General features: G+C 49.5%; 1 protein-coding gene across 1 annotated transcript; it reads left to right on the forward strand.

Annotated features, from left to right (window-relative positions):
- Positions 1–17,375: 17,375 nt before the first annotated feature.
- LOC138357884 (nascent polypeptide-associated complex subunit alpha, muscle-specific form-like) lies at positions 17,376–21,197 on the forward strand. The gene is made up of 3 exons (XM_069315048.1): positions 17,376–18,286; positions 19,071–19,565; positions 19,607–21,197. Exons 1-3 carry the CDS (start codon positions 17,376–17,378, stop codon positions 21,195–21,197), a joined length of 2,997 nt encoding a protein of 998 aa, XP_069171149.1.
- Positions 21,198–21,411: the final 214 nt, after the last annotated feature.

Below are 21,411 nucleotides of genomic sequence, written 5' to 3' on the forward strand. Positions count from 1 at the left end.
TACCAGAGAGAGATGTCAACTTCTAAGAGCACAGAGATATTCTGAGGAATACGGCGTGAGCTGGCCCAGACGTCGACTCAGGTAGGGGGCGTGAGTGCAGGTGCAGGTGCGGTCGGCGATACACCAGCCAATCAGGAGCAGGCAGGCGGAGAATGGGTAGTTTGCTCGTTGATGGCGGGCGGGGAGCCGGCGTGTCAGGTGGTGCAAGGTACGCTTTGCTTCCTGGGCAAAACGTTTGGCGATACTGGTGGACGTATCTTCAATATAGTATCTTGTACTTGTAGAATGACGTGAATGATATAGGGAAGAGCAGGCTCAATCTCTCTTGAAAGAGATTATCGTCACAAGATTAGGTAAGATTAATAATTCTAACACGAATCTTCTCAATATTTCTTATGTTTTTCTTCACTCTCGGTGGTAATAAAAATAACAATTTTCCGAAATTCAATTTTTAATTGTCTGACGCCTGAACGCGTTTCGTAATTCGTATTACATTTTCAAAGACTTAATTTACACACAAATTCTTCGTACTTATACTCTATTGGATGAGGTGATATGGTACAAAAGTTTTGGATGAGGTGACAAACACAAGACAGTACACGAAACAATGGGTATAAATTGGATAAGTAAACTTATGAATGGAAGTAACTGCAGAAGGCCTATTGGCCCATACTTCCTCTTGCTGCTTCCATATTGGTTCGGGGTCTTGAAGTAGGTAGAATATAGTTGTACATTAATTGGCTGTTGATTGCTGGTGTTGACTTTTTGATGTGTAGTGCCTCGCTGATGTCAAGCCGCCTGCTATCGCTATACCTATCGATGATTTCTGTGTTGTTTGTTAAGATTTCTCTGGTAATGGTCTGGTTGTGAGAAGAGATTATGTGTTCCTTGATGGCTCCCTGTTGCTTATGCAGTGTTAGTCGCCTAGAAAGAGACGTTGTTGTCTTGCCTATATACTGAGTTCTTTGGGGCTTACAGTCCCCAAGTGGGCATTTAAAAGCATAGACGACGTGGGTCTCCTTCAAAGCGTTCTGCTTGGTGTCTGGTGAGTTTTTCATGAGTAGATTGGCCGTTTTTTTGGTTTTATAATAAATTATCAATTGTATTTTCTGATTTTTGTCTGTAGGGATGACGTTCCTATCAACAATATCTTTCAGGACCCTTTCCTCCGATTTATGAGCCGTCGAAAAGAAGTTCCTGTAAAATAGTTTAATTGGGGGTACAAGTGTTGTGTTGGTTGACTCTTCAGAAGTTGCATGGCGTTTTACCTTTCTTTTTATGATGTCTTCAACGAAACCGTTAGAGAAGCCGTTGTTGACTAGGACTTGCCTTACCCTGCAGAGTTCTTCATCAACTTGCTTCCATCCTGAGCTGTGGCTGAGAGCACTGTCGACGTAAGCGTTGACAACACTCCTCTTGTACCTGTCTGGGCAGTCACTATTGGCATTGGGGCACATTCCTATGTTGGTTTCTTTGGTGTAGACTGCAGTATGGAAGCCTCTGTTCCTTTCCGTGACTGTTACATCCAGAAAGGGCAGCTTCCCATTGTTCTCCATCTCGTACGTGAAGCTCAACACAGAATTTTGCTCAAATGCCTCCTTCAGCTGCTGCAGATATTTGGCATCAGGTACCTGTGTAAAAATGTCAACATACCTGCATACTGAGGAAACTACTCCAAGCCTGCACTAAAGAGGCACCCTTCGTGAGCCCAGATGGGCACATGTATAAGCAAGTAGATGGGGTCGCCATGGGTTCTCCCCTAGGTGTCCTGTTTGCAAACTTCTACATGGGTACCATCAAGCAGAGGGTCTTAGTTGACATGGACTTGAAACCTGCCATATACTGCAGGTATGTTGACGACATTTTTACACAGGTACCTGATGCCAGACATCTGCAGGAGCTGAAGGAGGCATTTGAGCAAAATTCTGTGTTGAGCTTCACGTACTTGATGGAGAACAATGGGAAGCTGCCCTTTCTGGATGTAACAGTCACAGAAAGGAGCGGAGGCTTCCATACTGCAGTCTACACTAAGGAAACCAACATAGGAATGTGCCTCAATGCCAATAGTGACTGCCCAGACAGGTACAAGAGTGTTGTCAACGCTTACGTCGACCGTGCTCTCAGCCACAGCTCAGGATGAAAGCAAGTCGATGAAGAACTCTGCAGGGTAAGGCAAGTCCTAGTCAACAACGGCTTCTCTAACGGTTTCGTTGAAGACATCATAAAAAGAAAGGTAAAACGCCATGCAACTTCTGAAGAGTCAACCAACACAACACTTGTACCCCCCAATTAAACTATTTTACAGGAACTTTTCGACGGCTCATAAATCGGAGGAAAGGGTCCTGAAAGATATTGTTGATAGGAACGTCATCCCTACAGACAAAAATCAGAAAATACAATTGATAATTTATTATAAAACCAAAAAAACGGCCAATCTACTCATGAAAAACTATGCCTTTAAATGCCCACTTGGGGACTGTAAGCCCCAAAGAACTCAGTATATAGGCAAGACAACAACATCTCTTTCTAGGCGACTAACAATGCATAAGCAACAGGGAGCCATCAAGGAACACATAATCTCTTCTCACAACCAGACCATCACCAGAGAAATCTTAACAAACAGCACAGAAATCATCGATAGGTATAGCGATAGCAGGCGGCTTGATATCAGCGAGGCACTACACATCAAAAAGTCAACACCAGCAATCAACAGCCAATTAATGTACAACTATATTCTACCCACTTCAAGACCCCGAACCAATATGGAAGCAGCAAGAGGAAGTATGGGCCAATAGGCCTTCTGCAGTTACTTCCATTCATAAGTTTACTTATCCAATTTATACCCATTGAAATTGAAATTGAAATAAGTTTATTGAGGTAAAATACACACAAAGGGATGAGGTAGCTCAAGCTATTCTCACCCCGTTCAGTACATCGTGTTAATATATACATAGACACACATCACAAATAAACACATTACCAAACATTCTGAGAGGTAAACATATACATTTCCTCCTTCACAAGTAGTATGGTATCAGACGTACACACAAATATTTTTATGAATTTATACCCATTGTTTTGTGTACTGTCTTGTGTTTGTCACCTCACCCAAAACTTTTGGGTGAGGTGACAATATCACCCAATATCACCTCATCCAATAAAGTATAAGTACGAAGAATTTGTGTGTAAATTAAGTCTTTGAAAATGTAATACGAATCATGAAACGCGTTCAGGCGTCAGACAATTAAAAAATAAATTTCGGAGAATTGTTATTTTTATTACCACCGACAGTGAAGAAAAACATAAGAATTATTGAGAAGATTCGTGTTAGAATTATTAATCTTACCTTTTCGGTCATATTCAACAACCAGCCCGTCCTCTAAAAATGGGGTGGTAAATGTAAGGAGACAAATAAGTGCAATTATGTACTATTCATTGCAGTTAGGAATTGTACTTATTTTCACTTAGTATTAAATCGTAGTCAAATATATTGTGAATATTTGAGTTTACCTGAAAAACTGAATAGAAAACCACGACCTCACCTAACCGTCTTAGTTTTTGAAGATAATAATTGTATTGCTTCTTAATTACAATTAGTACTTAACCTATAGCTATATTGATATTACAGTTTTATAAAACTAATAAAACAAAACTAAAATATATCAATAAATTGTATAGTAACTCAAGGTATTTTAAAATTTTGTATAAAATTAATATTGTTTAATAAACCTGAAAAAGAAATTCCTGATATTTAAAACTGGTGTATTGCTAATTGAAATTGAGGCACTACAGGCTCACCATAGCCCGTGTTACTTGGAACTTTTTGTTCCAGGTAGCAAATCTTTAACAACAGCTAATTGAAATTTGAATCTTCATCCTAAAGTTCTGAGTGACTTAACAGAAAACGAGAATTAAATCGGGGGAGGGGGTTGGGTAAATGTAACGGCCCCATAAGTGCAATTATGCACTGTTTATGACAGTAAGAAAATGCACTTATTACACTTAGTATTAAATCGTACTGTCAATTCGGAGGATGGGTTGCCAACAACATAGGTTTACAATCAAGGATAAGACTAAACTGGAAATGGTTCAAAGGTTTGCCACCAGACTAGTACCCGAGCTGAGAGGTATGAGCTACGAGGAGAGACTACGGGAATTAAACCCCACTTCCCTGGAAGACAAAAGAGTTAAGGGGGACCTAATCACCACATTCAAGATTCTCAAGGTAATTGATAGGGTAGATAAAGACAGGCTATTTAACACAAGGGGACACAGGTGGAAACTGAGTGCCCAAATGAGCCACAGGGATATTAGAAAGAACTTTTTAAGTGTTAGAGTAGTTGACAAATGGAATGCACTAGGAAGTGATGTGGTGGAGGCTGACTCCATACACAGTTTGAAATGTCGATATGATAGTAGGCTCAGGCTCAGGAATATGTACACTTGTTGAGAGGCGGGACCAAAGAGCCAGAGCTCAACCCCCGCAAGCACAATTAAGTGAGTACCGTATTGGGCAGCGTCACTCATCCTGTGAGTGAACACACCGCCACAGTGACAGTATTGAACAGCGTCACTCATCCTGTGAGTGAACACACCGCCACAGTGACAGTATTGGACAGCGTCACTCATCCTGTGAGTGAACACACCGCCACAGTGACAGTATTGGACAGCGTCACTCATCCTGTGAGTGAACACACCGCCACAGTGACAGTATTGGACAGCGTCACTCATCCTGTGAGTGAACACACCGCCACAGTGACAGTATTCGACAGCGTCACTCATCCTGTGTCACTCATCTGCCATAACCTCAGAGAGTGTGGGGGCCGAATTAACCGATCTTCATTGCAGGCAATCGGTACATGTTGGTATCAGTGGACCACCTGTCCAGATACACCACCTTGATCGCCATCCCTCAAAAGGATTCTCGTACATTTTTGAATAGGTTCGTAACTGTATTTGGGCCTCCTAAAGTTTTAGCTTCGGACCCAGGTCAGGAATTTAATGGGCATATATTTACGGAAGTTTGTAAGATATTGGAGACAACTTCAGCCTTTACAACAGCTTACCACCCTCAGGGAAACGGGATGACAGAACGTACCAATCGTTCAGTTAAGGATATGCTTGCAATCCTTGCTGAATGCGATGCAAATTCATGGGATGAACACCTGCCCTATGTTCAGCTGGCTCTGAATACTGCTACGGTCTGTGTTCCATGGTATATTCCTTAGGAAGCTTCTCATCCCCATCATAATTCCCCTTTCGGTACGCCAGCCTTTTGTTTCCTAGTTGTTGTTTTTTTTTTGGGGGGGGGGATAAATCTTGGCTCTACCAGGTACTCAAAGATCAATACACTGTGGTCACTCATTCCCAAGGGTGCTTCCATCTTAACTTCCCTTATATCCCCACTCATTTAGGGTAAATATAAAATCGAGCATGACTGGTTCATCGTCTCCTCTCATTCTTGTGTACTCACCTAATTGTACTCACCTAATTGTGCTTGCGGGGGTTGAGCTTTGGCTCTTTGGTCCCGCCTCTCAACTGTCAATCAACTGGTGTACATATTCCTGAGCCTACTGGGCTCTATCATATCTACATTTGAAACTGTGTATGGAGTCAGCCTCCACCACATCACTTCCTAGTGCATTCCATTTATTAACTACTCTGACACTGAAAAAATTCTTTCTAACGTCTCTGTGGCTCATGTGGGTACTAAGTTTCCACCTGTGTCCCCTTGTTCGTGTCCCACCCGTGCTGAAGAGTTTGTCTTTGTCCACCCTGCCAATTCCCCTGAGAATTTTGTAGGTGGTTATCATGTCTCCCCTTACTCTTCTGTTTTCCAGGGATGTGAGGTTCAGCTCCTTTAGCCTTTCCTCGTAGCTCAATCCTCTCAGTTCCGGGACGAGCCTGGTGGCATACCGCTGAATCTTCTCTAACTTTGTCTTGTGTTTAACTAGGTATGGACTCCAGGCTGGAGCTGCATACTCCAGGATTGGTCTTACATAAGTGGTATACAGGGTTCTGAAAGATTCCTTACGCAAGTTTCTAAAGGCAGTTCTTATGTTGGCCAGTCTAGCATATGCCGCTGATGATATTCTTTTGATGTGGGCCTCTGGGGACAGGTTCGGTGTGATATCAACCCCCAGATCCTTCTCTCTATTTGACTCTTGTAGGATTTCTCCTCCCAGATGATACCTTGTGTTCAGCCTCCTGCTCCCTTCACCTAATTTCATCACCTTACACTTTCCTGAGTTGAACTTTAGCAGCCGTTTTCTAGACCATTCCTCCAGTTTATCCAGGTCATCCTGTAGTCTCTGTCTATCTTCATCCGTCTTGATTCTTCTCATAATTTTTGCATCATCAGCAAACATCGAGAGGAATGAGTCTATACCCTCTGGAAGATCGTTCACATATATTAGAAACAGGATGGGTCCAAGTACTGAGCCCTGTGGGACTCCGCTGGTGACATCTCGCCACTCTGATGTCTTCCCCCCCTCACCGTTACTCGCTGTTTCCTGTTACTTAAGTACTCACTTATCCACTGGAGCACCTTCCCTTTTACTCCTGCCTGTTGCTCCAACTTTTTTAACAGCCTTTTATGGGGTACTGTGTCAAAGGCTTTTTGGCAATCCAGGAAAATGCAGTCGGCCCACCCTTCTCTTTCCTGCCTAGTTTTCGTTGCCTGGTCATAAAATTCTATTAAACCTGTGAGGCATGATTTACCATCCCTGAACCCATGTTGGTGGTGCGTTACAAAGTTATTTCCCTCCAGATGCTCCACGAGCCTTTTCCTCACGATCTTCTCCATCACCTTGCATGGTATACAAGTTAGGGAAACTGGCCTGTAGTTCAGTGCCTCTTGCCTGTCACCCTTTTTGTATATTGGGACCACGTTAGCTGTCTTCCAACTTTCTGGTAAGTCTCCTGTTTCCAGTGACCTGTTATACACCATAGAGAGTGGCACACTTAGTGCTTCTGCACCTTCCTTTTAGTATCCATGGTGAGATTCTATCAGGCCCAACAGCCTTTGTCACATCCAGCTCCAGCAGACACCTTTTGACCTCATCACTGGTGAGGTCAAATTCCTCCAAAGTTGCTTGGTTCGCCGCCTCCTCATTTAGTGCAGGGGCTTCTCCTTGTTCTATTGTGAAGACCTCCTGGAATCTCTTGTTGAGTTCTTCACACACCTCCTTGTCATTCTCTGTGTATCTGTTCTCCCCTTTCCGCAGCTTCATCACTTGTTCCTTCACTGCTGTTTTCCTCCTGATGTGGCTGTTGAGCAACTTTGGTTGGGTCTTGGCTTTACTCGCAATGTCATTTTCAAACTGTCTCTCTGCTTCCCTCCTCACTCTGATGTACTCATTTCTGGCCCTCTGGTACCTCTCCCTGCTCTCTGGTGTTCTGTTATTTCTGTAGTTTCTCCATGTTCTTTTACTCAGTTGTTTCGCTACCTTACATTCCTGGTTGAACCATGGGTTTTTCTGTTTTTCGTTTTTCTCCTTTTGGACGGGGATAAACCTGTCTGCAGCTTCCTGGCACTTTTGGGTGACAAAATCCATCATGACCTGCACATTCTTGTCTCTAAGTTCTTTTTCCCATGGTATTCCCCTGAGGAAGTTCCTCATCTCGTCATATTTTCCTCTTCGGTAATTCAGTCTTTTCCCCTCCGCTCCAATCCTTGGATAGGTTATCCCTACCTCCACCAAGTACTCAAAGGTCAGTACACTGTGGTCACTCATTCCTATGGTGGCTTCAACTTTGACTTCCCTTATTTCTGACTCATTCAGGGTGAATATCAAGTCGAGTCTAGCTGGTTCATCATTGCCTCTCACTCTTGTGGGTTCCTTGACATGCTGGTTCAGAAAATTCCTTGTTGCCACTTCCAAGAGTTTAGCTTGCCACGTATCTGCACCACCATGTGGGTCCCCATTCTCCCAGTCTATCTTTCCATGGTTGAAATCACCCATGATTAAGAGTCTTGAGCCATTCCTGCAGGCAACTGAAGCTGCTCTCTATTATATTAATGGTTGCCATGTTGTTCCTATCAAACTCCTGTCTAGGTCTTCTGTCATTTAGGGGAGGGTTGTAAATGACTGTCACTATTATCTTAGGTCCACCCATTGTTATAGTTCCTGTTATGTAATCTCTGAACCCGTCACTGTGTGTGTGTGTGTGTGTGTGTGTGTGTGTGTGTGTGTGTGTGTGTGTGTGTGTGTGTGTGTGTGTGTGTGTGTGTGTGTGTGTGTGTGTGTGTGTGTGTGTGTGTGTGTGTGTATGTGTATGTACTCACCTAGTACTCGCCTAGTTGTGTTTGCGGGGGTTGAGCTCTGGCTCTTTGGTCCCGCCTCTCAACCGTCAATCAACAGGTGTACAGATTCCTGAGCCTATCGGGCTCTATCATATCTACACTTGAAACTGTGTATGGAGTCAGCCTCCACCACATCTCTTCCTAATGCATTCCATTTGTCCACCACTCTGACACTAAAAAAGTTCTTTCTAATATCTCTGTGGCTCATTTGGGCACTCAGTTTCCACCTGTGTCTCCTTGTACGTGTTCCCCTTGTGTTAAATAGACTGTCTTTATCTACCCTATCAATTCCCTTCAGAATCTTGAATGTGGTGATCATGTCCCCCTTAACTCTTCTGTCTTCCAGGGAAGTGGGGTTTAATTCCCGTAGTCTCTCCTCGTAGCTCATACCTCTCAGCTCGGGTACTAGTCTGGTGGCAAACCTTTGAACCTTTTCCAGTTCCCCTATATTGTGTGTGTGTGTGTGTGTGTGTGTGTGTGTGTGTGTGTGTGTGTGTGTGTGTGTGTGTGTGTGTGTGTGTTGTAATTACCCAGTAAGCAGCAGGAGGCGGCAAGACAGGACTGGCTCCCAGGAGGGTCCCTGCAGGACTTGTCCGTGGTGACCACCTGCCAGCAGTCATCGCAAGGATTCACCAAACACTTACGCGCTCACTTACGCTATATCTCTCTTGCGTTGATCGTGGAGGCGTTGTCTACACGTAACGCTACAGGGCGCTTCTTAAACAATAACAACCCAGGTTGGAGACGATCTCTTAGCACTTCGGCGCCCGTAACCTGTTCACTGAAGATAGGCTGTAAGCCGCAATGGTCAACGTAATTGAGTAAGTGCACTTGGTGAATGCAAGTCCAAATCAACTTCTTGAGGGACCTTACCTTGAGGTGTTTTCGGGGCTTAGCGTCCCCGCGGCCCGGTCGTCGACCAGGCCTCCAACCGGGACAAGCGAACGCCTGTCTTAAGTACTTACCAAGTTCTACTTACCTGGCTGTGCTTTTGGGGATTGAGCTTTGGCTCTTTGGTCCCGCCTCTCAACCGTCAATCAACAGGTGTACAGGTTCCTGAGCCTATTGGGCTCTATCATATCTACACTTAAAGCTGTGTATGGAGTCAGCCTCCACCACATCACTGCCTAATGCATTCCATTTGTCTACTACTCTGACACTGAAAAAATTCTTTCTAACGTCTCTATGGCTCATTTGGGCACCCAATTTTCACCTATGTCCTCTGCCGTGTTGAGTGTGCCAGAAGTGTTGAGGAGACTGCGGGTTCGGGGCCAGTCCTCGTGGTTACTGGTACCCACACCTCTGGAACTGGTGGTCCACCCACACCTCTGGAACTGGTGGTCCACCCACACCTCTGGAACTGGTGGTCCACTGCTGCAACTTTCTGAGCAAAACGAATTTTGGGTCTTCAGTACCTGAACCAATTATGTGCCTTTAAACCTTTTCACTACTGCCCACAGGATGGGTATGGGGTCCACTATCACCAACAGGATTGGTATGGGATGCATTAGTGACCACAGGATGGGTATGTGGTACATAATAAATTACCTAAACAACTATTGGCCAAATGTTATCTCTGATTTCCTTACTGAACATGCAAGAGTAGCAGTGTGTCGTCGGCTGACGCCCCAGAAAGCCCACCTCCTCTAGGGAACTGTTCTTGGTGGGTGTAGGGTGTTGCTGGAGGTGTTAGTAGTGACGAAGTAAGAGGAAGGCAACCCCCCATTGTCATGGCTGGGGGGACGCCCAGACCTTTGGCTTCCCTGAAGACCTATCAACCTCTCAAGGGTTATTGAGACCACCAAATGATCTTACTGACCAGCATAAACTATACTTTGGCACTGAATATTAACCAGTACTAAAGTAAACTATGAGTCTACACTATGGTACACCTCTGTGTACATATCCCTGTGAAGGTAAACCCAGTGAGGACTCACCTAGGTGGCTGGTCGACTGCACGAGGCCTCACAGTGATAACAATGACCCAAGGAACAGTTTATAGCCTCGTTAGGGTCTTCACAGGTAGAGCCAGTGGCCTGGCTGCACGTTGAAGGATGTACCTGCAAGATCAGGAACAGGTTTGGGTACATTGATGCGTCAGAGTAACTCTAGCATCAATCACCATCAACACACGTATATGGTACAGGCCGTGTTAGCGGGCACCAAGACCTTCAGGGGGCCCGGGGCGGCTCAGGGAGTGATGTGTCCGCGACTCACAGGTCCTCGCTCAATCACGGGTACTTCACAAGGTACTACAAGAACTCTTAGTCCTTCCTTTATGCAACTCTTACCATCTTGAGGCATAGAGATGGTTAGTGCTGCCCTCTCTGGGAGATGGGGACCTCCGAAAATATATTACCCACCCTCTCTCCCTCCCCCCCTACATTCACCTCCATCCCTTCTCACCCCTACCTGCCCTGACCCCAATCTGCCTGTACCCCAATCCCCCATTACCAATCCAATCCCTACGAGACCCAATATAGGGAGAACATCGTGTCTGGGGGATGATTATGCACGGGTCTTCAAGAGTCAAATCATTGGGAGTTGTCTTACGCTCCGAGGTAGAGCGACGGTCTAGCTTCATGCAGGTCGGCGCTCAATCCCCGACCGTCCAAGTGGTTGGGCACCATTCCCTCCCTCGTACCATCCCAAATCTTTATATCTTCCCAATTCAAATCCAAAGCATCTTATTGCTTCTTATTTACAATTATTACTTGACCTATCAACGGTATAGGTTAAGTAATAATGGTAAATAAGAAGCAATAACATCTTATCTTAACATACTAAGAAGGTTAGGTGAGGTCGGTGTTTTCTATGAAGCTTTTCAAGGTAAACTAAAATATTCACAATCAATTAGTATGTCACATATGCACTTATTAAATAAGCCAATATTGACTATAAGCAAGTGCGAGAACGGGTTGTAGTGAGAGTGCAAGCGTACTGTTGGTCATCCACCAGGCCAGACATCCACCAGACCAGGCATCCACCAGACCAGACATCCATTAGTACACACATCCAGCAGTCTCCAAACATCCACCAGTACATCCAGTAGGCACATCCACCATCCAGTAGGCACATCCACCAGCAAAAACATCCATCCCCATAGAGTACTCGTGCATAAGCTGGAGACGTAAGCAGGAGTAACAGGGAAAGTACTCCACTGGATAAGAGAGTACCTAAGTAACAGGTACAGGTACCCCCCCCCCCTCCTCACAGCGAGTCACTGTGAGGGGTGAGGCCTCAGAGTAACGAGGCGTCACCAGTGGGGTCCCACAGGGGTCAGTCCTTGGACCTATTCTGCTTCTGATACAGGTAAATGATCTCCCAGAGAGTATAGAATCATTCCTCTCATTGTTTGCTGATTGTTAAAAAATTATGAGGTGGATTAAGACGGAGGAAGATAGCAAGAGGCTACAAGATGACCTAGACATACTGAAGGAATGGTCCAACAAATGGCTACTAAAGTTCAACCCAAGTAAATGTAAGGTAATAAAACTTGATCGAGAGAACAGGCCAGACACAGGATACCGAATGGGAGATGAAGTCCTCCAAGAAGCGGACAGAGAGAAAGATCTAGGAGTTGATATCATACCGAACCTGTCTCCTGAAACCCACATCAAAAGGATTTCATCAGCGGCGTATGCGAGGCTGGCTAAAATGAGAACTGCCTTTATAACCTTGTATACAATATAAAAAATAAATCAAAATAAAAACGTTTATTCAGGTAAAAGTACATACATAGAAGATGTTTACTAACATAATGTTGGATTTATAGATAAAGCTACTACAGAGAATACCTAAAGCCACTAATACGCGAAGCATTTCGGGCAAGTGTATACCACATATGTAAGACCAATCCTGGACTATGCGGCTCCTGAACTGGAGCCGCATACTCCAGGATTGCTCCAGGAGTCAATACCATGTCAAGCACAAGACGAAGCTGGAAAAGTTCAGAGGTATGCCGCTAGACTAGTCCCAGAACTAAGAGGCATGAGTTACGAGGAAAGGCTGCGTGCATTGCACCTCACGTTGTTGGGAGACAAAAAGAGATATGATAACCACATACAAAATTCTCAGAAGGAATTAACAGGGTAGATAAAGACATTATTTAACACGGGTGGCACTGCCTCTGGGCAGCCTGAGGGCAGCAATATTCCGGGAACACCAACAAAATCTCGTAGACTTGAGGCAAAGTTAAATTCACACCAGTTACTCCATCTATCATCATTCTATTATGCAGGAAGAACCGCACGTCTATGGGTCATGCAATAATGTTAGCAGACTTCTAGATGTTACCACTGCTAGGCTTAGGCTTGGCTACAAGTACCTCTGGCAGTTTGTAACATCTGCTGATGTAGACGTGACTAAATGTAAACTCTGTCAGCAGAACTATTCGCATACTTTGCGTCATTATATAATGGAATGTGAAAAAAATCGCGGAATTCAGAGATAACACCATCAATGGTGTCCAAGAAATGCTTAAGTACTTCATTCATAATGATGTGCTGCCCGAAATCTTAGCGAAGTATCCAAAATTTGCTTACTGTAGGTAATGCATGCACATGACTGTAAAGCTGCCGCCCAGTTGGGTGGGTGTGGAGCACATGACTGTAAAGCTGCCTCCCAGTTGGGTGGGTGTGGAGCAAGACTAGTAACTGTGTAACTCACCATAGATGTAAAGTGCCTTGTATAGTGACTGTTGTGAGCCTCTTGTTGCTCACGTGTGATATAACAGATTATAGATGTACTCACCTATCAGAACTCACCTAGTTGTGCATGCGGGGGTTGAGCTTTGGCTCTTTGGTCCCGCCTCTCAAACTGTCAATCAACTGGTGTACAGGTTCCTGAGACTACTGGATTCTAAAGCCAGAAAAATACCCAGATGTGTATATGTAATTGTGTAAATGATTGTATATATATATATGTATATGTACATATAACATTAATAATTGTGTTACTAGCTTCACAAAATTGTCACTTGCTTAGCTAAACGAACTATGGATGGTACACGAACAAGGGGACACAGGTGGAAGCTGAGTACCCAAATGAGCCACAGAGACATTAGAAAAAACTTTCTCAGTGTCAGAGTAGTTAATAAATGGAATGCATTAGACAGTGATGTGGTGGAGGCTGACTCCACACACAGTTTTAAATGTAGATATGATAGAGCCCAATAGGCTCAGTAATCTGTACACCTGTTGATTGACGGTTGAGAGGCGGGACCAAAGAGCCAGAGCTCAACCCCAGCCAGTACCATTAAGTGAGTACCAGTACTAAGAACCCTCCACCAGTACAACCACCCACCACAATAGTGATCCATGACCAATCGTTAATACTCGCCCCATCAAGCGACATAATCACCGAGAATAATGCTGTAATTGATTCAAATGTTGAAAATATGTAAACACAGTCACAACACGAAACTGGTTGTGGGAAGCGATCACATCTACCAATACTTCGGTGCTCTTTTTTTTAATGGTAGAGCCTGACGCGTGTGGGGGGGGCGGGGGTTACACACTTTCCTGTAGTTTAGTAAGAGAAACTATATGTTACAGCCGAGGAATGATCTCTAGGTGGCAAGATGGGAGACGATGACGTCATACTCGACCAATGAGACTGCATGTTACATATCAACCGCCAATCAGATGGCAAAATGGGAATCAATGACGTCATTAAACATTACAACACCCACCAATCAGGAGACAATATTTGAACAGACGACGTCAGCTCACCTCGACCAATAAGACTGCACGTTACAACCGCCAATCACAAGCTTCCTCTCAACACAAATGTTTACCAGAGCAAAGTATCCTAAATTATCTTTAAAATAGATACGACTTTTAACTCAAACTTAGCACTAAGCTTAAGCAGATCTACGTGAATTTCACGCTTGATCTCCGGAACATAAAAGACAAAAAAACGCTAAACAACAGTAAATTTTTGTCAGTTATGAGAAGACTTTCGTCGCGCTCCCAGACACTATCGTTCAGTCATCAAGGGAACTGTGTTCAACATCTTGGCTGGATCATATTGATGGTGGAGGTATACACAGCGGGTGTGTTTCCACACCTGCGGGGGTGGGGGAGGGAGTATACCTCACTACCCTGGTAGACAGGAGGTAGAGTATACCTCACCACCCTGGAGGACAGGAGAGAGAGTATACCTCACTGTTTACAAACAAGTCAACAAAAAATCCTGAGTGTTGAAAGATGTAAAGGTTTCGTAACTGATTAATCCTGACCCACATACTAAGACTTCGACTCACAACCGAAGGTCTCGTGTACAATCCCTACACACCACCACCACCTCCCAGGTACCACACCTACACCCACCACCACCACCCAGGTACCACACCTACACCCACCACCACCACCCAGGTACCACACCTACACCCACCACCACCACCCAGGTACCACACCTACACCCACCACCACCACCCAGGTACCACACCTACACCCACCACCACCTCCCAGGTACCACACCTACACCCACCACCACCACCCAGGTACCACACCTACACCCACCACCACCTCCCAGGTACCACACACCTACACCCACCACCACCTCCCAGGTACCACACACCTACACCCACCACCACCACCCAGGTACCACACCTACACCCACCACCACCACCCAGGTACCACACCTACACCCACCACCACCACCCAGGTACCACACCTACACCCACCACCACCTCCCAGGTACCACACCTACACCCACCACCACCACCCAGGTACCACACCTACACCCACCACCACCTCCCAGGTACCACACACCTACACCCAACACCACCACCCAGGTACCACACCTACACCCACCACCACCACCCAGGTACCACACCTACACCCACCACCACCTCCCAGGTACCACACACCTACACCCACCACCACCACCCAGGTACCACACCTACACCCACCACCACCACCCAGGTACCACACCTACACCCACCACCACCTCCCAGGTACCACACCTACACCCACCACCACCACCCAGGTACCACACCTACACCCACCACCACCTCCCAGGTACCACACCTACACCCACCACCACCACCCAGGTACCACACCTACACCCACCACCACCACCCAGGTACCACACCTACACCCACCACCACCTCCCAGGTACCACACCTACACCCACCACCACCTCCCAGGTACCACACCTACACCCACCACCACCACCCAGGTACCACACCTACACCCACCACCACCTCCCAGGTACCACACCTACACCCACCACCACCTCCCAGGTACCACATCTACACCCACTACCACCCAGGTACCACACATACACCCACCACCACCACCCAAGTACTACACCTACACCCACCACCACCACCCAGGTACCACACCTACACCTTATCACCACCACCCAGGTACCACACCTACACCCACCACCACCCAGGTACCACACCTACACACCACCACCTCCCAGGTACCACACCTACACACCACCACCACCCAGGTACCACACCTACACCCACCACCACCCAGGTACCACACCTACACCCACCATCACCCAGGTACCACACCTACACCCACCACCACCTCCCAGGTACCACACCTACACCCACCACCACCACCCAGGTACCACACTTACACCACCACCACCACCCAGGTACCACACCTGCACCCACCACCACCTCCCAGGTACCACACCTACACCCACCACCACCACCCAGGTACCACACCTACACCTTATCACCACCTCCCAGGTAGTACACCTACACCCACCACCACCACCCAGGTACCACACCTACACCCACCACCACCTCCCAGGTACCACACCTACACCCACCACCACCACCCAGGTACCACACCTACACCCACCACCACCCAGGTACCACACCAACACCACCACCCAGGTACCACACCTACACCCACCACCACCACCCAGGTACCACACCTACACCACCACCACCCAGGTACCACACCTACACCACCACCACCCAGGTACCACACCTACACCCACCACCACCACCCAGGTACCACACCTACACCCACCACCACCACCCAGGTACCACACCTACACCACCACCACCCAGGTACCACACCTACACCCACCACCACCACCCAGGTACCACACCTACACCACCACCACCCAGGTACCACACCTACACCACCACCACCCAGGTACCACACCTACACCCACCACCACCACCCAGGTACCACACCTACACCCACCACCACCTCCCAGGTACCACACCTACACACCACCACCACCCAGGTACCACACCTACACCCACCACCACCTCCCAGGTACCACACCTACACCCACCACCACCTCCCAGATACCACACCTACACCCACCACCACCACCCAGATACCACACCTACACCCACCACCACCTCCCAGGTACCAAACCTACACTCACCACCACCACCCAGGTACCACACCTACACCCACCACCACCCAGGTACCACACCCACACCCCCACCACCACCCAGGTACCACACCTACACCCACCACCACCACCCAGGTACCACACCTACACCACCACCACCACCACCCAGGTACCACACCTACACCCACCACCACCACCCAGGTACCACACCTACACCACCCCACCACCGCACAATCAGTATTCAGGTAGAGGTGAGCGTGGTGTGGAAGTTCAGGTTACCGGTCAGTGATCATGACTTCTGATTATAGACATTACTCGGTGTGATAGGCCCATCAGTCTTCCCCGGCCCGGGGTATGGCCCAGCCTGACCGCTGCTCTGTCAGGCTGGGAGGGCGGGAGAGAGGGAGAGGCTAGTCTTTCAGGGCTAGCGTAGCCCCGTTCCCCAAGGGAATTAGCCCCCAAAAATCTATATATAAATAGTCTGCTGTCTAGGTGCAGATAGCCTATCCCTCGTCAAAGAGGGGGACTTTCACCACCAGTGAAAACTTTCACTGTTTATTAATTACTGAAAACTCTCATTAACCTCACAATACTCTACCACATGCTGCTTTAAGTTAACTCTGAGGCTCCACACAGGCAAGAGACGAGCTTCACATACTAGACACAAGAGGTAGAGTCTACGATCTCTTGAAGGTACAACTTCAGACTGCACCTGAGGACCCAGATCATGTGCTTCAGTGAGCAACCCCAGGGTCCCAGCTTATATGGTCTACAACCCCAGGGTCCCAGCTTATATGACTTCCAACCCCAGGGTCCCAGTTTATATGACTTCCAACCCCAGGGTCCCAGCTTACATGGTCTTCAACCCCAGGGTCCCAGCTTATATGACTTCCAACCCCAGGGTCCCAGCTTAAATGACCTACAACCCCAGGGTCCCAGCTTATATGGTCTACAACCCCAGGGTCCTAGCTTATATGGTCTACAACCCCAGGGTCCCAGCTTAAATGGCCTACAACCCCAGGGTCCCAGCTTATATGGCCTACAACCCCAGGGTCCTAGCTTATATGGTCTACAACCCCAGGGTCCCAGCTTATATGGCCTACAACCCCAGGGTCCCAGCTTATATGGCCTACAATCCCAGGGTCCTAGCTTATATGGTCTACAACCCCAGGGTCCCAGCTTATATGGTCTACAACCCCAAGGTCCCAGCTTATATGGTCTACAACCCCAGGGTCCCAGCTTATATGGTCTACAACCCCAGGGTCCCAGCTTATATGGTCTACAACCCCAGGGTCCCAGCTTATATGGTCTACAACCCCAGGGTCCCAGCTTATATGGTCTACAACCCCAGGGTCCCAGCTTATATGACTTCCAACCCCAGGGTCCCAGCTTACATGGTCTTCAACCCCAGGGTCCCAGCTTATATGGTCTTGAACCCCAGGGTCCCAGCTTACATGGTCTACAACCCCAGGGTCCCAGCTTATATGGTCTACAACCCCAGGGTCCCAGCTTATATGGTCTTGAACCCCAGGGTCCCAGCTTACATGGCCTACAACCCCAGGGTCCCAGCTTATATGGTCTACAACCCCAGGGTCCCAGCTTACAAGGCCTACAATTGTGTCTTTCTTACTTTGACAAGTAATATAGCTGCTATAGAAACTAGTGTGTTATTAAACACTGAAGATGATTGGGGTGCTTTTACAAGCTCAGGTTATAGTTACATCACATACATTGTATAACTAATGTATTATAGTCAATCTTGGGTATAAGTCCAATATATCATCAAGTGTTCCAGTACTCATATAGTAATTACAGAGTTCAGCATACCTTAGCCCAGGAGAGCGAAAGTCAGTCAGTATGGGACATTCTACAATATAATGTTCAAGAGAGTGCATGTTTTCTCTTTCACAAAGATGACACATTGTGTACTCGACATTTGGGTTTTGAGAAAGCTGCCAGATACGTCTATATCCCAGGCGTATTCTGGTCACTATAACATCACATTGCCGGGTTCTTGTTCTATTAGTCCCATATGTGAATGTCTCCTCACGATATCTATCATAATATTTAATGCTACAACTTTCAGGTCTTTGAGAATTTGTTAGGTCGGTGAGATTTTCATTAGATATTTGTTTAAGTATTCTCTTTGTCACTGCTAATGAAACACCCATATCAATTTCTACCACTGGTTTTCTCCAGGCTGTCTTAGCAAGCATATCAACAGTGTCATGTCTTGAGATGCCAACATGTGATGGTATCCATAGGAATTTAATCTCAAATCTGTTTTCTTTAGCAGCTAAAACATTCATTCGAATATCACTGACTATTTTCTGGGTGTCACTACTATGTGCGTTCAGTGCCAGGAGTGCACTCTGCGAGTCACAGTATATAAGTCCACTGCCTTTGTCTTTTAAAAATTCAGTGGCAAGGTATATGCCTGCAAGTTCGGTTTGAGTTGTACTTGCCCAGTCATTAGTAGGAGGTATGGGAAACACCGCACACACGACCAGCCTCACCGCGCCTCAGCCTCACCACGCACCAGCCTCACCGCGCCTCAGCCTCACCGCGCCCCAGCCTCACCGCGCCTCAACCTCACCGCGCCTCAGCCTCACCGCGCCTCAGCCTCACCGCGCCCCAGCCTCACCGCGCCTCAGCCTCACCGCGCCTCAGCCTCACCGCGCCCCAGCCTCACCGCGCCTCAGCCTCACCGCGCCCCAGCCTCACCGCGCCTCAGCCTCACCGCGCCAAAGCCTCACCGCGCCTCAGCCTCACCACGCCTCAGCCTCACCGCGCCTCAGCCTCACCGCGCCCCAGCCTCACCGCGCCTCAGCCTCACCGCGCCTAAGCCTCACCGCGCCCCAGCCTCACCGCGCCTCAGCCTCACCTCGCCTAAGCCTCACCGCGCCCCAGCCTCACCGCGCCTCAGCCTCACCGCGCCTAAGCCTCACCGCGCCCCAGCCTCACCGCGCCTCAGCCTCACCGCGCCTCAGCCTCACCGCGCCTCAGCCTCACCGCGCCCCAGCCTCACCGCGCCTCAGCCTCACCGCGCCTAAGCCTCACCGCGCCTCAGCCTCACCGCGCCTCAGCCTCACCGCGCCTCAGCCTCACCGCGCCTCAGCCTCACCGCGCCCCAGCCTCACCGCGCCTCAGCCTCACCGCGCCCCAGCCTCACCGCGCCTCAGCCTCACCGCGCCTCAGCCTCACCGCGCCTAAGCCTCACCGCGCCCCAGCCTCACCGCGCCTCAGCCTCACCGCGCCTAAGCCTCACCGCGCCCAGCCTCACCGCGCCTCAGCCTCACCGCGCCTCAGCCTCACCGCGCCTCAGCCTCACCGCGCCTCAGCCTCACCACGCCCAAGCCTCACCGCGCCCCAGCCTCACCGCGCCTCAGCCTCACCGCGCCTCAGCCTCACCACGTCCCAGCCTCACCACGCCTCAGCCTCACCGCGCCTCAGCCTCACCGCGCCTCAGCCTCACCGCGCCTCAGCCTCACCGCGCCTCAGCCTCACCGCGCCTCAGCCTCACCGCGCCTCAGCCTCACCGCGCCCCAGCCTCACCGCGCCCCAGCCTCACCGCGCCTCAGCCTCACCGCGCCTCAGCCTCACCGTGCCTCAGCCTCACCGCGCCTCAGCCTCACCGCGCCCCAGCCTCACCGCGCCTCAGCCTCACCGCGCCTCAGCCTCACCGCGCCCCAGCCTCACCGCGCCTAAGCCTCACCGCGCCTCAGCCTCACCGCGCCTCAGCCTCACCACGCCCAAGCCTCACCGCGCCCCAGCCTCACCGCGCCTCAGCCTCACCGCGCCTCAGCCTCACCGCGCCTCAGCCTCACCGCGCCCAAGCCTCACCGCGCCTAAGCCTCACCGCGCCTCAGCCTCACCGCGCCTCAGCCTCACCGCGCCTAAGCCTCACCGCGCCTCAGCCTCACCGCGCCAAAGCCTCACCGCGCCCCAGCCTCACCGCGCCTCAGCCTCACCGCGCCCCAGCCTCACCGCGCCTCAGCCTCAGCCTCACCGCGCCTCAGCCTCACCGCGCCTCAGCCTCACCGCGCCTCAGCCTCACCGCGCCCCAGCCTCACCGCGCCTCAGCCTCAGCCTCACCGCGCCTCAGCCTCACCGCGCCTCAGCCTCACCGCGCCTCAGCCTCACCACGCCTCAGCCTCACCGCGCCTCAGCCTCACCGCGCCTCAGCCTCACCACGCCTCAGCCTCACCGCGCCAAAGCCTCACCGCGCCTCAGCCTCACCGCGCCCCAGCCTCACCGCGCCTCAGCCTCAGCCTCACCGCGCCTCAGCCTCACCGCGCCTCAGCCTCACCGCGCCCAAGCCTCACCGCGCCTAAGCCTCACCGCGCCTCAGCCTCACCGCGCCTCAGCCTCACCGCGCCTCAGCCTCACCGCGCCTCAGCCTCACCACGCCTCAGCCTCACCGCGCCTCAGCCTCACCACGCCTCAGCCTCACCACGCCTCAGCCTCACCACGCCTCAGCCTCACCGCGCCTCAGCCTCACCCTCACCACGCCTCAGCCTCACCACGCCTTAGCCTTACCACGCCTTAGCCTCACCACGCCTCAGCCTCACCACGTCTCAGCCTCACCACGCCTTAGCCTCACCACGCCTTAGCCTCACCGCGCCTCAGCTTCACCACGCCTCATCCTCACCACGCCTCAGCCTCACCACGCCTTAGCCTCACCACGCCTTAGCCTCACCGCGCCTCAGCTGAGACGAAGGAAGCCCGCCCGTTCCCTACCTGTGGGCTAGCTTGGTCAAACT

This window comes from Procambarus clarkii, chromosome 80 (genome assembly GCF_040958095.1).
Source record: "Procambarus clarkii isolate CNS0578487 chromosome 80, FALCON_Pclarkii_2.0, whole genome shotgun sequence".
NCBI classification, from domain to species: domain Eukaryota; kingdom Metazoa; phylum Arthropoda; class Malacostraca; order Decapoda; family Cambaridae; genus Procambarus; species Procambarus clarkii.

Bases quoted from the DNA above. Each gene is read 5' to 3' on its own strand.
- LOC138357884 (XM_069315048.1), top strand. From the start codon at position 17,376: ATGTGCTTCAGTGAGCAACCCCAGGGTCCCAGCTTATATGGTCTACAA. The intron at 18,287-19,070 runs GTAATATAGCTG...TTAAAAATTCAG, and splicing joins TGTCTTTCTTACTTTGACAA to TGGCAAGGTATATGCCTGCA. The intron at 19,566-19,606 runs GCGCCTCAGCCT...ACCGCGCCCCAG, and splicing joins CACCGCGCCCCAGCCTCACC to CCTCACCGCGCCTCAGCCTC.